Genomic DNA, 18,052 nt, shown 5'->3' with positions numbered 1-18,052 from the left:
CTTTCTTCATAGGGAAAGTGTTTCAGCCCTTTAATCATTCTAGTTGCCCTTTTCTGGACTTTCTCCAATGCTATAATATCCTTTTTGAGGTGCGGCGACCAGAACTGCACACAGTACTCCAAAGAGACCGCACCATCAATTTATACAGGGGCATTATGATACTGGCTGATTTGTTTTCAATTCCCTTCCTAATAATTCCCAGCATGGCGTTGGCCTTTTTTATTGCAAACGCAGACTGTCTTGACATTTTCAGTGAATTATCTACCACGACCCCAAGATCTCTCTCATGGTCAGTCTCTGTCAGTTCACACCCCATCAACTTGTATTTGTAGTTGGGATTCTTGGCCCCAATGTGCATTACTTTGCACTTGGCCACATTGAACCGCATCTGCCACGTTGACGCCCACTCACCCAGTCTCAACAGATCCCTTTGGAGTTCCTCACAATCCTCTCTGGTTCTCACCACCCTGAACAATTTAGTGTCATCCGCAAATTTGGCCACTTCACTGCTCACTCCCAACTCTAAATCATTTATGAACAAGTTAAAGAGCATGGAACCCAGTACTGAGCCCTGTGGCACCCCACTGCTTTCCATCCTTCACTGCGAAGGGGTGATTCCCCACCCCTCCACTTGCAGCTGCTGGAATGGCCTTGGGTTAGCCGCAGTTTTTGTCAGAGCTCTCACAGCCCCACCTACCTCACAGGGTATCTGTTGTGGGGAGGGGGAGGGGAAGGAGATTATAAACTGCTCTGAGACTCCGAGTGAAGGGTGGGGTATAAATTCAGTCTCCTCCTCCTCCTGTCACAAACAAAATTAAACTTAAACTGAGCTCAAAATTTGCAGATTCTATTTTACATTTTCTCCAATAAATTACAAAATCTAAACTTGCCAGCTGCTAACCTGCAATGTAATATACTTGAGATTATTCATAAATCTCCAATAAGATTCCAAAATAAGGACTAATGTTTACAAAATAAGGGGAGCTCTGGAGTTGCACTGGAAATAAAGGAGGCCATTAAAAGTGGGGTAGAAGGTATGGAAAGGAACAAGATACACCTTCTGACATCCATTTACAAGCATCTGACCCCCACCCCCCACTCCTCACAAATGCAAACAGGATTATTTGCCTCTCAGTTTTTGGAACTACCAGAAAGTACCACAAACAAAGAGCAGGTATAATACAATGTTCAACTGTCATAAAGTCAAATGAATTATCATAGGCCAATTATGAAAATTTCTTCCCCTGCAACCCATGCACATTTATTTTTCTCAAAATCTCGATATATGTGATGAAACTATGTTGTGAGCAAACATCATCAAGTTATTCCTTTACATAAATGCTCTGAAGATCGACATTAGTGTTCTGCAAATATCCATCCATCGGCATGTTTCTGTACAAATTTGAGAGGTATCCCGGGCTAATAGCTAGAGTGTCGGTATAATAATGGAGATCCAGGTTTAAATGTCTATTTAGCCATGATCTCTGAATAATCTTGGCCCAGTTATGCTAAATAGTAGGGGTATTTAAAATGAGATTGTTCATAGTGATCACTTGTTTGAAGTAGTCAGTTGGGAATTTTTTTGTTTTGTTTTGCAGCGCCTCCACTTGCAGCTGCTGGAATGGCCTTGGGTCAGCCATAGCTCTGGCAGAGGTTGTCCTTGAAAGGGCAGCTGTTGTGAGAGCCCTCTCAGCCCCACCCACCTCACAGGGTGTCTGTTGTGGGGGAGGAAGATAAAGGAGATTGTGAGCCGCTCTGAGACTCTTCGGAGTGGAGGGTGGGATATAAATCCAATATCTTCTTCTTTTCAAAATTTGGTAACCCTAAGTACATTTAAACTTACTGTGAACAGATCAACTTCAAAAAGGTTAACTTGCCACAGCTCCAAGCCCAGGTAAGAGAAGGAAGAAGAGAAGTCCCATATAAGGTGAAACAGAAGGCAAGCCAGGGCCAAAGACAATCAATGTTTAGCAGATGAGAGACTTCTGGAAAGCCTTGGGCCGATCACACTCTCAGCTTGACCTACCTCACAGGGTTGTTGCGAGGAATAGGATCTAAGTGGAGTAGGAAAATGATGTAAGCCACTTTGGGTTCCCATTGGGGAGGAAAGCAGGGCATAAATGAAGAAAAGAAATAAAAAATAAAGCAGCTCCAAGCATGGGAAGGGGGAGAGATCAGCTCCCTGTGCCCACCTGCCTTTGCTGTGCTTTGCATTTCTGCTGCCCCATAATTTTAAAAGGATTAAAGAGAAGGTTTCATTCTGCATATCCTCTTGCCTTTATTGTCTGAGCAAAAAAGAACAGGGCTAACCTGCAAAAGAATGGCCCTCTGCTCCATAGTTGAGACCTACCATGCCATGGCCTGCATCAGAAAGGCTGGATCTTCCACAACTTATCAAATAGAAAGCACTACAGAGCTTCCTCCCCCCCTCCTCCCCACAAAAAAGGAAGATAAATGTAAAATGCGTTTGGGTGGGTTCCTTTAAGCAAGCTAATTGTTCTCTCTTTATTCGCATAGATTAAAAAACAGAGCTTTTGCATATAAGAATTCAAAAGTAGATATGCCCAAAAACAAAAGAGCAGGAGTTTATGCTCAGAGAGGGGGGCTAGCAAGGGAGATGATCAGCCTCTGCTGCTATGCTGTGCCCTGGGCTGCAAGTCTCTCAGGTAACAGGTGTCTTGTTCCCTAGTCGGTGTACTAAAGGATGACTTCATAGGGGTGGAGTCCTACCTGCAAAAGGTGGCAGTCAGGTGAGCCAGGTAAAGAGGAACTTGTGCAGGTCTTTGAAAGAGAGCGCTGATGAGTGCACAGAGGCTGTTGCACTCACCCAAGCAACAAGCAGGCTAAACACAGCATCTCTCAAGGGAATCGGAGCAAGGCTTGTCCTGAAGCAAGGTGGGTGAGAGAGGGTCCTCTCCTTATCTGAAAATGGAAACCAAAGATGCCACGGGGAAAGGAACGGTGAGCCCCAAGAAAAAGAACCTGACCTTCTTAAAGCAGCGGCTGTACATGTTGGAGAGGAGGAAGACAGACACCATTGTCGAGAAGAATGTTTCTGGGGATCACAACAGCTCAGGAACTCTGAGGAGAAGCCAATCTGACAGGAGTGAATACAGCCAGAAATTACAAGGTAAAATGGAAAGGGTGTGTGTGAAAATATAAGAGCCAAACAGTATTTCCTAAGTGTTAGTTTAATTGTCCCCCCCAAAATTATATTGTAAAAAACTTGAATGGGAAGCAGTGACTGGGAAGTAGACTAAAGGGCAGTCTTCAAAAGCTGATACACAAAGTTGGTGGAAGAGTGAGAAAGGTTATTCTAGAACAATATTAAGTATATCTATTTTTTTTAAATACAAAAGGCTTGTATCACTGAGAGTCTAATTTGATCTGAGCTGGGAAGGGACATGGAGGGCACCTCCTCGCATTCAGGAGAAACATGTAATTATATTTAATTTTACTCAGCAACTTAATATAAATACCCTGGTAGGAAACTGGCATTCTTCTCCATATGTTAAAAACAAAGGGCACAGGTGCTATGAGATGAAATTCTAATAAAACTGTAGAAGAAGAAGAAATTCTATGACAAATCTTGTAAATAAATGTTTTGGTTTGGTTGCTTATCCAAGTTAGGATTTCTGACTCTGCAAGTGGGGATCTGAAACAACATCCTTTCCCCAACCCCCATCTCCTCTGAGGCGAGAAATAATTACAATGACATTTTCTTTTATATATTCCCTCAGGAGAGAAGTGAGTGTTTCCTTGAGCAGGGTACAGTCTCCCATTCTGTTTTATCTAAACTAGTCGTACTGATTTCAGCAAGACTTTGTTTTTTGTGAAACATACTGAACACAACTGGAAATACAGAGAATATCAAATAGTAATGTTAAAAAATGAACCTGTCTCTTTAAAATAACTTTCAAAATGACAATCCTGTATCAATGGCTTCTGGCTACATAATAAAAACAGCCTGACCTCCCACATTTTTACATGGCTATGAGTCCTACAGAATTCCATAAGGCTTCTCCTCAAAGAAGTGTGTGCACAGGATTTCAGCCAAAATGCTTTACAAAAGTTTACATTACTACACCACATGTGATCTTTGCTTAATTCACTGGAGTGATGCAGTGCTAAAAGTACAATGGAAGGTGGAACAGGTTTGATTATGCTGCCCCAAAGGCTGTTTTCTTTCAGCTGGGAGAACTTGCATCCTTCTCAGGAACAATAGTGTGTTGTTCTTTCCCTCCTCCCTCTCCCAGTTTGGCCTTTTAAAAAGGACACTGCACACAGAGCATTTCCTTATATGCAAAGGCTACCTGGCAGAACTGTTCAGCTGGACAGAACATTCCTGCATAAAGCACAAGTGTGCAGCTTCTCAATTTGTAAGTCATGTTCTGTACAGAACCAGACTGGTATTGACACATATTACCCCCAACAATACCCATGCACAAGCTGCACTCCTCCTTCCCCCTTTCTGTCTATGATCTTAAATAAATTTATGTCAGAGTTTTATGTTATTTGTAAATAAACATTGTTCGATTCTTTCTTTCATTTATACTCCACCTTTCTTCAAGTGGGATCTCAAACAGCTTATATTGTTCTCCTCTTCTCCATTTTTATCCTTACAACAACCCTGTGAGGTAGGTGAGGATGAGCGTGCATGACTGGCCCATGGTCGCTCAGTAAGCTTCCCTGGATGTGTGGGGATTTGAACCTTGTTCTCCAAGATCCTGGTCTGACACTCTGGCCAAGATACTGCTATTTATACCATGTTGTTTCTCCCAATGGCAGAAAGACACTTACAAGATCATTAATCATTACAAAGCAGTTTACAAGAGCATCCTCCCCATCTCAATCTAATCCTCACAGCAACAACCCTGTAAAATAGGATAAGCTGAGAGAGACAATGACCCAAGGTCACCCAGCAAGCTTCCATGGCAGAGTGGTAATTTGAACTCAGGTGTCAGGTCCTAGCCTGATCAGTGCTAAAGTATTGAAAGGGGACTGAATTTTGCAGCTTTACCTATTTCCTGAATTGTAAAATTCTGAAAATACTGATGGAGGCAAGGGTGAGGTGTTAAATGCCGACAAAATGTATAACTTTATAGAGAGTTTTTTACATTAACCAGGTAATGTCATAAATGCATATTATCTCAGCAATGTATCCAACAACCCTGTTCCCATATTGAAGACGGGGGAGGGAGCACAGTGAAATTGTGGCTTGCTTGCCAAAAGCAACTGCAAAACGATCACTGAATAATTTTCCAGTATCTTGGAGAACATTTTGTTGGTATAATTGCTTACAAACCTGACTTGTACTGAAGTCATTTACAATAGAACTACAAGTGAGCAAAAAGTTAGCTTTACAGAACCCTCTTGACAGTAAACCATAGCCAGGTGGGACTAACAATTCAAGGTACTTTTCAAAGGTTTGAAACTGGCTTAAATAAGACATCCTGACCGAGTACGTTCCATGGTCACAAAGGTAAAGAATGGCCAGTGCTGGAAATGTTTAACTTCCATTCACTTTGGAGTTGAGTCATCTAAAATAGCGACAGGCTCCTTTCAGCCTTAAGATTATACTCAGAAAAGTTTCTATCTCCTGCTCATGTTTATTAGCCATCCAGATTGGGCCATTAAAAGATAACCTATTTCAGTGAGACTGAAAAGTCTGAAGAGCTTTCATTCAATACAGTTTACAACTATTTATCTTCCAGAGTCAACAAGAGCTCCCCAGTAGCCAGTTATATTTTCAAATGAGCCATCTGGAATGCAAAGCTAGAGAGCTTTTAGGGTTCTACCTTATTACTGAGGGACTGAGAGGAGGAAGCAATGGGGGGGGGGGAGTGATTTTGAGTGAGGAAAGCATCCTATGGGGAAAGCAGAAAACAGTCTGTCTTCCAACTGCAAGCTCTACAGTTTGTTTTTTGTTTATAAGTAAATTTTAGGAGGAAGATTAATGGAAGTGTATGGGATGTATCATTTATGTCTTGTTTTTTTGCAGGCAAAGGATGATGAGTCAGTGTGGTAGTTATTTATTTTATTCGATTTTTAGCCTGCCCTTCCCATAGAACAAACTCAGGGCGGGTTACATAATAAAAACAACAGTAAAAACAGTAAAATATCTATTTAAAATATATAAAATCTAAAATTACAATGACTAAGATGGTTGTATTGTGGTTAGAGATACGGTTGCCAGGTTTCCTCATTGATCCAGTGGGTGGGGGGGGGGGTTTGGGAGCATTCTGGGGGGACATCACATGATGCCCCCAATGCAGTGACATTATCTGGAAATGACATCATCACATTGAGGATGTGGCATCGTGGGGGGAGGGGGGGGAACACTCTGGTTTTTGGCAACCTGTATAGTAAATTGGGCTTAAGCCTTAAAGTTTTGTCCCCAAACCAGAGCACCCCCATGCAATGTCACTGATGCAATGACATCACTTCCAGGTGACATCATTGTGTTGGGGATGTCATGCAGTGATGTCCCAGTTTAGGGGTGGGGTTTCCCCTGCTGACCAGATAGTCCAAGGTAGAGAGAAGCCCCCCAAACCAGGAAATTCCCCACCAGTTAGAGTGCTGGACTAGGTTCTAGGAGACCTGGGTTCAAAATAGGGTTGCCACATCTGGAAGTTCCCTGACTCTCAGGAGCAGCTTTTCAAAAAACATTGTTCCATTTCTTTAGTACATTTTTAACTTACCCTTCTTCCAAGGACCACAGAATGGCATACTTAGTTATCTCCACATCTATTTTATGAACACAAGAACCCTGTGAGTTAGGTCTGGCTGAGAGAGAAAGTGACTGGCCCAGCAGAGTGGAGATTCGAACCTGGGTCTCCCCAGGACTGGACCTCCCACTAGGTGACTTAGGCAATTGTCTAGGGCACCGCCAGTCTAGGGGCACAGAACTGGACCCCTGAACTGGAAAGGCTTTCTTCCTGCTTTTGCAGCCTGGGGTGCAAAAGCAGGAAAAAGATCTCCCCCTGCACCTCTCAAAGTCTCTGACAGGTACTGGTGGTGGGATAACCCCTTCTCTGGGGTTGGGCCGCAGCAGCAGTCCGATCTCTCCGTTCTATCCTTTGGGCCCATAGGATAGAATGGAGAGATTGGGCCGCCGCTGCAGTCCGAACCTAGAGAAGGAGTTTAACATTTAAAACCCCTTCTCTAGCATCATGCCGCAGCAGCTGCCTGATATGTCCATTCTGGACAGGATCTGTCCATTCTGGACATAGGATAGAATGAACAGAATGGAGAGATCAGGGTGCCACTGCAGTGCAACACTAGAGACGGTGTTTTAAACTTTAAACCCCTTCTCAGTTGAGGGTGGGGGGGAGCACAAGTACGGTAGTTAGCCTTGCCTAAGGTGTCAAACAGTCCAGGTCCGGACCTGGGTCTCCCAGATCCTAGTCTGACACTCTAACTGCTATAGTACACTAAAGACATGAGAGACTGTTGTCGGAAAGGGAGGCATGAGAGTCCTGCTGATGGTCACAGCTCATAAGAACATAAGAGAAGCCATGTTGGATCAGGCCAATGGCCCATCCAGGCCAACACTCCGTGTCACACAGTGGCCATAAAAACCAGGTGCCATCAGGAGGTCCATCAGTGCGGCCAGAACACTAGAAGCCCTTCCACTGTTGCCCCCCTCCCAAAAAAACCCACCAAGAATACAGAGCATCTCCCTATAAAGTAAGGTTAAAACACTTGGGGCTCTTTAGCTGGGAGAAACGTCGACTGCGGGGTGACATGATAGAGGTTTACAAGATTATGCATGGGATGGAGAAAGCAGAGAAAGAAGTCCTTTTCTCCCTTTCTCACAATACAAGAACACGTGGGCATTCAATGAAATTGTTGAACAGTCAGGTTAAAACAGATAAAAGGAAGGGTGATTAACATGTGGAATTCACTGCCACAGGAGGTGGTGGCGGCTACAAGCATAGCCAGCTTTAAGAAGGGATTGGATAAAAATATAGAGCAGAGGTCCATCAGTGGCTATTAGCCACAGTATATATATGTGTGTGTGTGTGTGTGTATGTGTATATTGGCCACTGTGTGACACAGAGTGTTGGACTGGATGGGCCATTGGCCTGATCCTACATGGCTTCTCTTATGTTCTTATGTTCACTGCCCCAGACAGAGAGCTCCAACAATATGCTGTGGCTAATAGCCACTGATGGACCTCTGCTCTGCTTATTTATTATAATTTCCCCACATTACTCCATATTTCTCACCAATGGGGACACAAAGTAGTTTAAGACATTCCCCCCATTCTCCATTTTATCCTCACAAGATTAAGCGAAGGTTAAGCGAATGATGTATGACTGGTTCAAGGCCACCCATTGAGCTTCCACAGCAGAGTGGGGATTTAAACTGGCAGGGCTGGTGGCAGCCTAGGCAGCAGTGCCCCCCTCACCTGCCTGCATGCAGAGGGAAAGTGGCAGCAGTGAGGATGGCATCAGTCTGCACTGAATTCATTTTTGTTAGGATATACACAAACCTCCAGGAAGCATGGAGGTTTAATGAATGAGTGTTTACATAGGGCAGGGTTCTTTCCTTCTTCCAGTGATCCTGTCTTAGCCCTGACTCACACCTGCAGGGGAATGAAGTGGCAGAGACTCAAAGAGCAGGATACTCTTCAGGATCACATTTGGGAATGTTCATAATTTGCTGCTTATCAGAAAACCAGCAGAATAAGAAGAGAGAGATCTCAGTCTCTACCTCATCATTGCCAGTTTGTTCTGCATGTTTTATTGAGGCTGTATTCATTCTTGTTCCTTAAGTCCAAACTCTGAGATTCTCCATGCAGGTTGCTAGGTTAGTAACCTGCATGGAGGTTACTACATCTACAACAAACTTTTCTACTCATAGTGCATAGTAGAGTTGCCAAGTCCAATTTAAGAAATATCTGGGGACTTTGGGGGTGGAGCCAGGAGACATTAGGGGTGGAGCCAAGATCAAGGCTGTGACAAGCATAATTGAACTCTAAAGGGAGTTCTGGCACATTTAAAGGGATGGCACACCTTTTCAATGCCTTCCTTCCATAGGAAATAATGAAGGATAGGGGCACCTTCCCCTGGTCCAATCGTTTTGAAACTTGGGGGATATTTTGGGGAGGGGCACTAGAAGCTGTACTGAAAATTTGGTGCCTCTACCTCAAAAAACCCCCCCAGAGCCCCGGATATCCGCGGATCAATAATCCATTATTTTCTATGGGAATAAATCTCCATAGGGAATAACAGAGTTCCCAGCAGACATTTCCCTCCCCTCCCCCCACTTTCTGACGACCTTGAAGCGGGGGGAGGGCCTCCAAACCGGGGGATCCCCTGCCCCCACCTGGGGATTGGCAACCCTAGTGCATAGTGTTCTCTTGCAAGTATCTATTGGAGTGGACGATTGGTTTCTGGGTAGAATCTGAGTCTGCCTCAGGGTGGGACTACACCTTTTTTGCCTTGCCAGACAAACAACCCCCTTTTAATCAGTCGCTTAGTCTCTGTCAGTCCTCTGCCAGGTCTGGAGCCCCTCTAGAGTGCTTTGCAATGTAAAAGAAAGGCCTTGGGGGAAAAACAATAATGGAGCTGGCAGTAAATGTAGTTTGCCCTCCTCCAAGCTATTAAAGTTTGTGAAACACTGGTCTAGATCTACAGGGATAAGAGTCTTGTCCTTTGGCAAAGCTCAGTAGACAGGTCTTTCTTTCATTATAAGGCCTGAAAAGACACTATGTTTTCATTCATACAAGTATGACTTAATCCCCTAGCCAAATTTTAGGGTTGCCAACCTCCATGTGTGGCTGGAGTTCTGGGATTACAATTTATCTCCAGCTGACATAGATGGATTTGCCTGGAGGGTGAACTCGATAGCATTATGTCCCACTGAAGTCCCCAAATCCTGCCCTCCTCAGGCTCTCCAGCCCCCAAATCTCCAGGTATTTCCCAAGCCACAGCTGACAATCCTACAAATTTGCAGGTATTCCACCCCTACCCAGTAGCCCTGTCCCTCATATATGTCCCCCATATATGTCCTTCTTTTGCATGTGTACCACTGTTTGCAAGAAAGAACCAGTGCACATTCACTTTAGAACTTTAGTGTGGGAAGGTAGTGGTTAGAGTGTTGGACTATGAACTGGGAGACCCAGGTTCAAATCCCTAGTGTGCCTTTGAAAGCAGCTTCATAACCCTGGACCAGTCATGCACTCTCAGCCTAACCTGCTTCACAGGGTTGCTGTAAGAGTAAAATGCGGAAGAGAATGATGCAGGCCACTTTGAGTTCCCATTGGGTATAATGAAGCAAATAAAACTAAACTATGCAAATAAAACTGGGGAGCAGTACCTGGATAAGTGTGGGGTTTCAATCACACATTCAGCTGCCCATGTGTCAAATGTAATGTGAGCATTACTCAGTGCATGTATAAGAGAAAAATCAAAGGTACGAGGTACACAGATTGTAATGTGTGTCCAGTGCAACTTGTGAATAGAATGTTATGTTCCATAGTTCACCTGACTGAACCTTGTGCATTTCTAACCTAAATTTATCCTATGATTAAGCCTGGTATACACTTGGCAGCTAGAGAGGCTAATAGAATCCTAAGAAGAAGGCTGTAGATTTATACCCCACCCTTCTCTCTGAATCAGAAAGAGCGATTTATAATATCCTTTATTTTCTTCCTCCACAACAGACACCCTGTGAGGTAGGTGGGGCTGAGAGAGCTCTCCCAGAAGCTGCCCTTTCAAGGACAACTCTGCCAGAGCTATGGCTGACCCAAGGCTATCCAGCAGCTGCAAGTGAAGGAGTGGGGAACCAAACCCAGTTCTCCCAGATAAGAGTCCACACACTTAACCACTACACAAAACTGGCTCTCTAAAGTTGCTCTCTAAGGTAGAAAAACAGATCATCATTCATTACATATGTAGAATGACATTTCTGAAGGCTCCTCCATGGGGAAAACCTCTCCAGAAGGAAAAATTTGGAATGGGGCATATTTTGGGCTGCAGCAGAAGTCAGATGCAGCAAAGTCATGCTCCAGGGACAGAATAACTTCTCCCCATTTCTGAGCGATTTTGGACATTACTGTGCAGTGACTTCCCCATGGAATGGCAGTTTCTGAAGGATTCCCACATGAATACATTCTGTGGCTGCCATGTTTTGGAAATGCTACAAAATGAACTCTGTTACTGTAGTGAGGAGAAAATGTAATGGAGGCATGATCTATGTAGGGAAGCCTTTGTGCATTGACTTTAGTCATCACCGCAAAACGAGGGAAGAAAAAGTTCATCGGAATTCACAGAAACAATTCACAATAAGGATATTCTTCTTTCATCCTGGGTAAATTTTCTTTTTTCACAGGGTCTTTTCAGCACTCCAGGGAACACTCACATAAAGATTAAAAGGATTTCAAGTTAGAGAATTGAAAGCAGACACTTCCTGTAATGGTTATATGCTTTTTTTTATATCTATCGCAAAAAAGTAGTTCATTGAAAACAAAATCCGGTGACTGGGGGTTGGATTGCCTAATCAGACATTTATCACTAGACTCGATAGTAGCAGAGCAATATCAAATTCCTTGGTAGGGCACACAGGACCCCAAGGCCTATTGCATTCTTCTGTTCAAATACACTGAAGTGTAGAGCTACATTTACACTGAGGTCAGACGTTCATAAAATCCCGCTACAAGCATGAGTGGAGTCCGGAAGCATGTCGGATTTTAAACGGTTGTCCAAACGTCAGCATCTGCGAATGGTGGTTAGCTCGTTCGAGTCCCGCGTTGAGATGACTGGGGCGCGGACTAATTTGATACTGCTTTAAATCAGGAACAAAATCCTTCTGACGGTTCCTGAGCGGAGTTTCTCTGTTTGAACGCTCCATCGTTGGCGACTCGTCGGAAGCGCACCACCGCTTCCCTCCCAAAGCCCCTGCAAGTGATATCACTGCACCAGTGAATGAGCGAGCAAATGTTGGCTCGATAAATCGTTTATCCGCCCTTATGTCCAGAAACAAACTCACTTTTGAAAGTAGATGTGAACTAGATGTGAACTGATTTGAATTCCTGGGTTCTTTTCTGCACACGTAGTGCTCGTGCTGGAAAAGTAGTGCCAACGGACTAGCAAAACTTTAGTGATCTGACCCATTTAAAAGTGACGCACTGCAGATAGCGGGCATCACTGCGCCTGTGCTAATGCAGATTGACGTCTCATGAAACGAGATCCGGTAGAGCAATCTGATCGACCAGCGACGGGACCCACATGGGATAGAACGGGAGCCTGGCTGTTGTCTGATCGGAAAATTGGTTGTGCGGATTATAATACAGGCGCGTTGCAGATGGATTTAATGGTGAATGTGACCACACCCTTAGTCTTATAACTTCCTTATGCTGAATAAACCCTCTGGTTGAATATTCTCCAGCAGATTCTGCTGTCACGGCACTTATAGTTGAGATGTAATGGCAAACTTATGTCTGCTGCTTTTTGGACAATATGGTTTGCCACTACACCTGAACGAAAAATTATGGTTTGCTCAACCAGAATTCCAAACAAGGGTCATCATATACCAGTTTAGTGTACTGATTAAGTGCATGGACTCTTATCTGGGAGAACTGGGTTTGATTCCCTACTCCTCCACATACACCTGCTGATGTGACCTTGAGTCAGTCACAAGTTCTCTCAAGGCTGTTCTGCTCAAGAGCAGTTCTGGGAGAGCTCTCTCAGCCCCGCCTGCCTCACAGGGTGTCTGTTGTGGGGAGGGGGAGGGAAAGGAGATTGTAAGCCTTCACTACTCCTTTGGGTAGTGAAGGGTGGGGTATAAATCCAATGTCTTCTCTTCTTCTTCCTTCTCCTTTGCAGGAAAACTGCAGGCCAATAGGTTGGATCCCATGGGCCTGTTCTGCTAATGGGAGCACCTTCTTCTAGCCCTAGGTGCCTTCCACTAATACAAGAGGCTCCTTCACTAGGCTTCTTGTGCTGGAGAAAGGTGCTACCATTCATGGCATAGACCTAAAGTTGGCATGCCAAGTAAAAGCAACTAATTATGTTGCTGTGCATGAGGGTGGTGGGGGGGCAGCATTTGTGAAGATGATCGTGAGAGTCACATATCTGCAAACTGTGTGAACTAGGAGTTACATAGGATTGCCAGGTTCAACTCAGGAAATATTTGGGGACTTTGGTGGTAAAGCCAGGAGACTTGGGGGGTGGAGCCAGGAACAAGGTTGTGACAAGCACGATTGAACTCTGAAGGGAGTTCTGGCCGTCATATTTAAAGGGACTGCTCTCCTTTTAAATGCCTTCCCTTCATTGGAAATAATGGAGGATGGGGGCAACTTCTTTTGGGGCTCATAGAATTAGACCCCCTGGTTCAATTTTTTGAAACTTGAAGAGGGGGGGGGGGTGAGGAGAGGCACCAGATGGTATGCTGAAAATTTGGTGCATTTACAAAAAAACAACAACAACAGCCTTCCCAGAACCCCACATACTCACAGGTCAGTTCTTTGTAGAGTATAATGGAGTATCTTTGGAAGATAGACTTTATGGCACTATACCCCATTGAAGCCCCTCCTCTCCCAAAACCACACCCTCCTCAGACTCCACCCCAAAATCTCCAGGTATTTCTCAACCCAGATCTGGCACTCCTAGCCTGTAATCATGTCCCGACATAGTCACCTGTGACTTCCTGTCCTGCACCCCTCCGCTTCCCACTACAGCCAAGCAACTGAGGAAGCTGAACTGTGTGGTAAAAGGTTACAGCTGACTTCTCTCTATAAATTTCAAGGCACCAGAAATTTTGAGAAACCACCATGAACCTGTAAATATAAGGTTTTTTCCCATAAGACTTTCCTTTACGAAAAAAAAGTGGCAAAACATTCACTTAAATTCTATGTCTCTTTCTACAGTCCAGGAAGCATCTTTTCCACAAGTTTGCCTATTAAAAACCATGTATGTTTGCTGGAAATTTTGGATCCTTTAAATGCTTATGGTTTTTTTTAAAAAAGAATCCTTCTCCAGGTGCCTAGTTAGGACAGGAAAATCCACTCCTGGCCTTAGACCCTCCCTTAGGCTGTTCCTTCGCTGGCTGCCCCCAACACACCCTCCCCTAAGCCAATTTCACAGGGACTTGCTGCAGAGCCTGGCGCAGCACAGTTTGTGCAACCTCCTGTCTCTCCTCTTGCTCAGGGACCTTCTTTCACCTGAGGAGGTAAGTGCAGAGATTTGCCCTGCATGACTTTAACCTAGGAGGAATGGCTCCTTCCTTATTCCACCCACCCACCCAGACTTCTTATTTGCAGAGGGCACATGCAGCTCATTTGGCAATGTCATCCCTTGGGAGAGTCTCACAGCCCGGTAACCTGACACCTCCAGGGACAGGCAAAGCAATAATGTTTCAGAATGGCAAAGAGCCTAGGGGAAATGCTGCCCTTCCCCCACATCTACCTGGCTGTCCTTGCAAAGGTCTTCTGGAAAGCAGGGGGCTCTCTGGGAATCTGTGCCAAGTTACATCCACACAACTTTCATTCAATTCCTGTGCTGAGACAGCTCTTCGAAAACATACACACTCTCAGCTCAACACAAATCAGAGTGAGAAAATGCATAAATTGTACCTGCATGGCCAGGCATGGGAGGAAAAGCTAGTCTTATAGAAGGTAAAAATGACTCATGTGCATCACTTAGTTTACTCTTATTTGACCCTAATTTGAATCTGTTACCTTTATCTGTCATATTTTGATCCTACCTTTCCCACCCTTCACAACAGCCCTATGAGGTAGATTAGGTGGGGAAGACAGTGACTAGCCCAGTGTGCTTCATGACTGAGTGTGGATTTGAACCTGGGTCCTTTTTTAAGTCTTTCCATCCAATGCACCACCCCAGTGGTGGCACCTGGTTTTTGGCCACTGAGTGACACAGAGTATTGGACTGGGTGGACCATGGCTTCTCTCCTGATCCAACATGGCTTCTCTTCTGTTCTTACATTCACTGAATTCCTGCATTCTTCCAGCCCTAGAATGTGAGTGACCAAATATATTCATTCAGATTTAATTACACAAACCAGATTAAGCAATTTTTGTGACAGAGTACTGGAATCTAAATGATAGTTTACTCTAGCCCATTTCAGACATTGTGTTTACATGTACCACTAGCCAAGCAACTGTGTGCACTGGGAACACACCCTACTTTTTATGCTTCCAATATGCATGGTCACTGTAATGTACTGAGAACCGAGACGGTTTGAAGGCAACATTCTTTATTGTGAGCACATTACAAGAGAGGGAGCACGCGGGCCGGGCCCCGCTTATATACATCGCCCAGAACTGCCCCCTGGTTTGACCAGGCCAATCCTGGTCCATCCAAATTTCCCGCCACAGGTCTTGGTGGGCGAGGTGAATGGCGAGCTACATCCGGGGACCCAGGGGTCGCCTTCTGTAGGGCTCGCCATGCGGTACACTCTAAAGTCAATACATAATACTCCTCCCGCCTTAGCTCAGGACACATAATCCCTCAAGTAAGCTGGAGCCGTGTGCACCCTGGTCAACCTCCGGGGGACCCTTGTAGGGTTGGCGCAGCCACTGGCTCTGTCGGGGGCCCGGCTGCTGTGGCGGACAGGGCAGTGGTTTCCACGCGTGGGGAAACCGCCGGCCTATGGCTGCTCTCATCCTCTTGTCCGGCCGGGGCTCTGGCCGTGTGTTTGCCACCTTCGTTTTGGTGTGGCTCCGCTTCCCACTGGCTCCTCTCTGTCCTGTATGGCCCCTGGTTCATCTGGTAGGGTGCGGCGGCGCATTTGGTTGATGTGCCTCCGCAAGATTTGGCCCTCCTCTGTGGCTACGTCGTAGTGACGGGACCCTATGACTCGCAGCACGCGTCCCGCCACCCACTTGGGGCCGTTCGCGTAGTTCCTTGCGTACACCAGGTCTCCCGAGAAGAATCCCTGGGCCGCTTCCCTGATCTCGGGGGACCCGCGGATGTCCGAGGCCCGGTCGGGGTGCAGTCTATCCAGTCTTGTGATAAGCTTGTGCCCCATTAGTAATTCTGCCGGGCTTACCCCTGTTATGGGGTTGGGGGTTATCCTATTGTCGAATAGGAAGGCGGACAAGTGGTGGTCCCAGTCCCCTTGCACTATGCGACCCAAGGCTTCCTTTGTGGTGCGCACCATTCGTTCCGCTTGGCCATTAGTGGCCGGGTGGAATGGAGCGGACCGTATGTGTCGAATTAAGTACCTCTGTAGGAACTCCTGGAATTCCCTGGAGGTAAAGGTGGTCCCGTTGTCCGAGACGATGGTATCCGGGATTCCATGCGTGCACAGGACCCTGCGCAGCGCCAGGATTGCTGCCACCGTGGAGGTGGACGCCACCGGAATGACTTCCAGCCACTTGGTGTATGCTTCCACCAAGATGAAGAATATTTGATCCTGGAAGGGGCCAGCGAAGTCGACGTGAAGCCTTGACCACGGCTTCCTGTTGGTTTCCCAGCGTTGCACGGGGGCACTGGGCTGTTCGGGTCGGGATTCTTGGCACACTCTACACTTCCGGACCCAACCCTCTATCTCCTCGTCCATCCCTGGCCACCAGACGTAGCTACGAGCTAAGGCCTTCATCCTAACAATTCCTGGATGAGTTTCATGGAGGGACTCTAGCACATGCCTCTGTAGCGGGGGGGCACCACCACCCTGCTGCCCCACAGTAGACACCCCTTGTGGGCCGATAGTTCCTCCTTCCGCATTGTGTATGCCCTGAACTCCTCGCCCAGTTTTCCCACTGGCCAACCCCTTACCACCCAGTCGAGAACCCGCGCGAGTATCTTGTCTCACCCCGTGGCTTTCGCTACCTCTGCTGCGTGTAGGGGCCGCTCCGGAAGCGTTTCTATGAGCATCACATGGTGGGCTGGGTCGGGGTCCATGGCGGGCAACAGTAAGCGGCTGAGCGCATCTGCGTGACCCATCGCCTTGCCCGGCCGGTGGACCAGGGTGTACATGTATGAATTGAGGAACTGATTCCACCGCAGCACGCGCTGTGATAAGATCTGTGGCATTTGGCGGTCTGGGGCTAAGAGGCCCAGGAGTGGTTTGTGATCATTGGCTATGGTGAACCGCCTCCCGTACAAGTAGTCATTAAATTTGTGTACCCCCGCCACGATCGCCAGAGCCTCTTTGTCGATCTGGGCATAATTCCGTTCTGCAGGGGTCAGGGTCCTTGAGTAGTAGGCCACCGGAACCTCCCTCCCGTCCGGGAGTTGGTGCCCCAGGATGGCGCCCACCCCGTACGGCGATGCGTCACAAGCAAGGACCACTGGTAGGCTCTCATTGAAATGGTGGAGCACGTCATTAGAGATGAGCAGCCCTTTTACCGCCTTAAACGCAGTGTCCTGTGCCCTCCCCCAGACCCATGGGGCATTTTTGTCGAGGAGTCTGTGGAGGGGTTCAGCTATGGTGGCTTTGTGGGGCAGGAACGAATGATAGAAGTTCAATAACCCCAAGAAACTCTATAATTCCGCCTTATTTGTGGGGGTGGGGGCTTCCACAATGGCGGTGGCTTTGTTGGGTGTCGGGTGGATCACTGCAGCGTCCACCGCAAACCCCAAGAACTCTACTCTGGGCACCCCCAGGGAGCACTTTTCCCGCTTCACTTTAAGACCGGCCTCTTGGAAATGGCGAAGTACTTCTCGCAGCCGGTTGCTGAATTCCTCTGCGTCTGGGGCGGCGATCAGAACGTCGTCAAAGAACGGCTGTACCCCGAGGATCCCTTTAAGGAGAGAATCCATCAGACTCTGGAATACCCCCAGGGCCACGCTCACCCCAAACTGCAACCTCCACACCTTGAACGCCCCCCAGTGGGTGACTATGGTCTGTGCCTCAGCCGTGGCGGCGTCCACGGGCAGTTGCTGGTACGCCTGAGCCAAGTCCAGTTTCCCAAAAACCTTGGACCCTGCTAACGCAGCCAGAACGTGGCTGATGACTAGAACCAGATAGGGATTGTCCTGAAGTGCCTTGTTTATAGTGCACTTATAATCCGCGCAAATGCACACCTCCTCGTTTGGCTTTACCGGGGTCACTATCGGGGTTTCCCACGCGGCATAGGAAA

At 46.6% G+C, this 18,052-nt stretch overlaps 1 protein-coding gene across 1 annotated transcript in view; it reads left to right on the top strand.

Annotated features, from left to right (window-relative positions):
- The first annotated feature begins 2,741 nt into the window (after nucleotides 1–2,741).
- ARHGEF38 (Rho guanine nucleotide exchange factor 38) overlaps nucleotides 2,742–18,052 on the top strand; it is a 67,595-nt gene continuing 52,284 nt past the window's right edge. Inside the window, exon 1 of the mRNA XM_060247384.1 lies at nucleotides 2,742–3,130. Within this exon, the coding sequence (XP_060103367.1) occupies nucleotides 2,929–3,130 (202 nt within the window). The 5' untranslated portion in view covers nucleotides 2,742–2,928. The remainder of the gene's footprint in view (nucleotides 3,131–18,052) is intronic.

Source organism: Heteronotia binoei, chromosome 9 (assembly GCF_032191835.1).
Source record: "Heteronotia binoei isolate CCM8104 ecotype False Entrance Well chromosome 9, APGP_CSIRO_Hbin_v1, whole genome shotgun sequence".
Lineage (NCBI taxonomy): Eukaryota > Metazoa > Chordata > Lepidosauria > Squamata > Gekkonidae > Heteronotia > Heteronotia binoei.
This window is presented reverse-complemented; position numbering and strand designations above follow the sequence as displayed.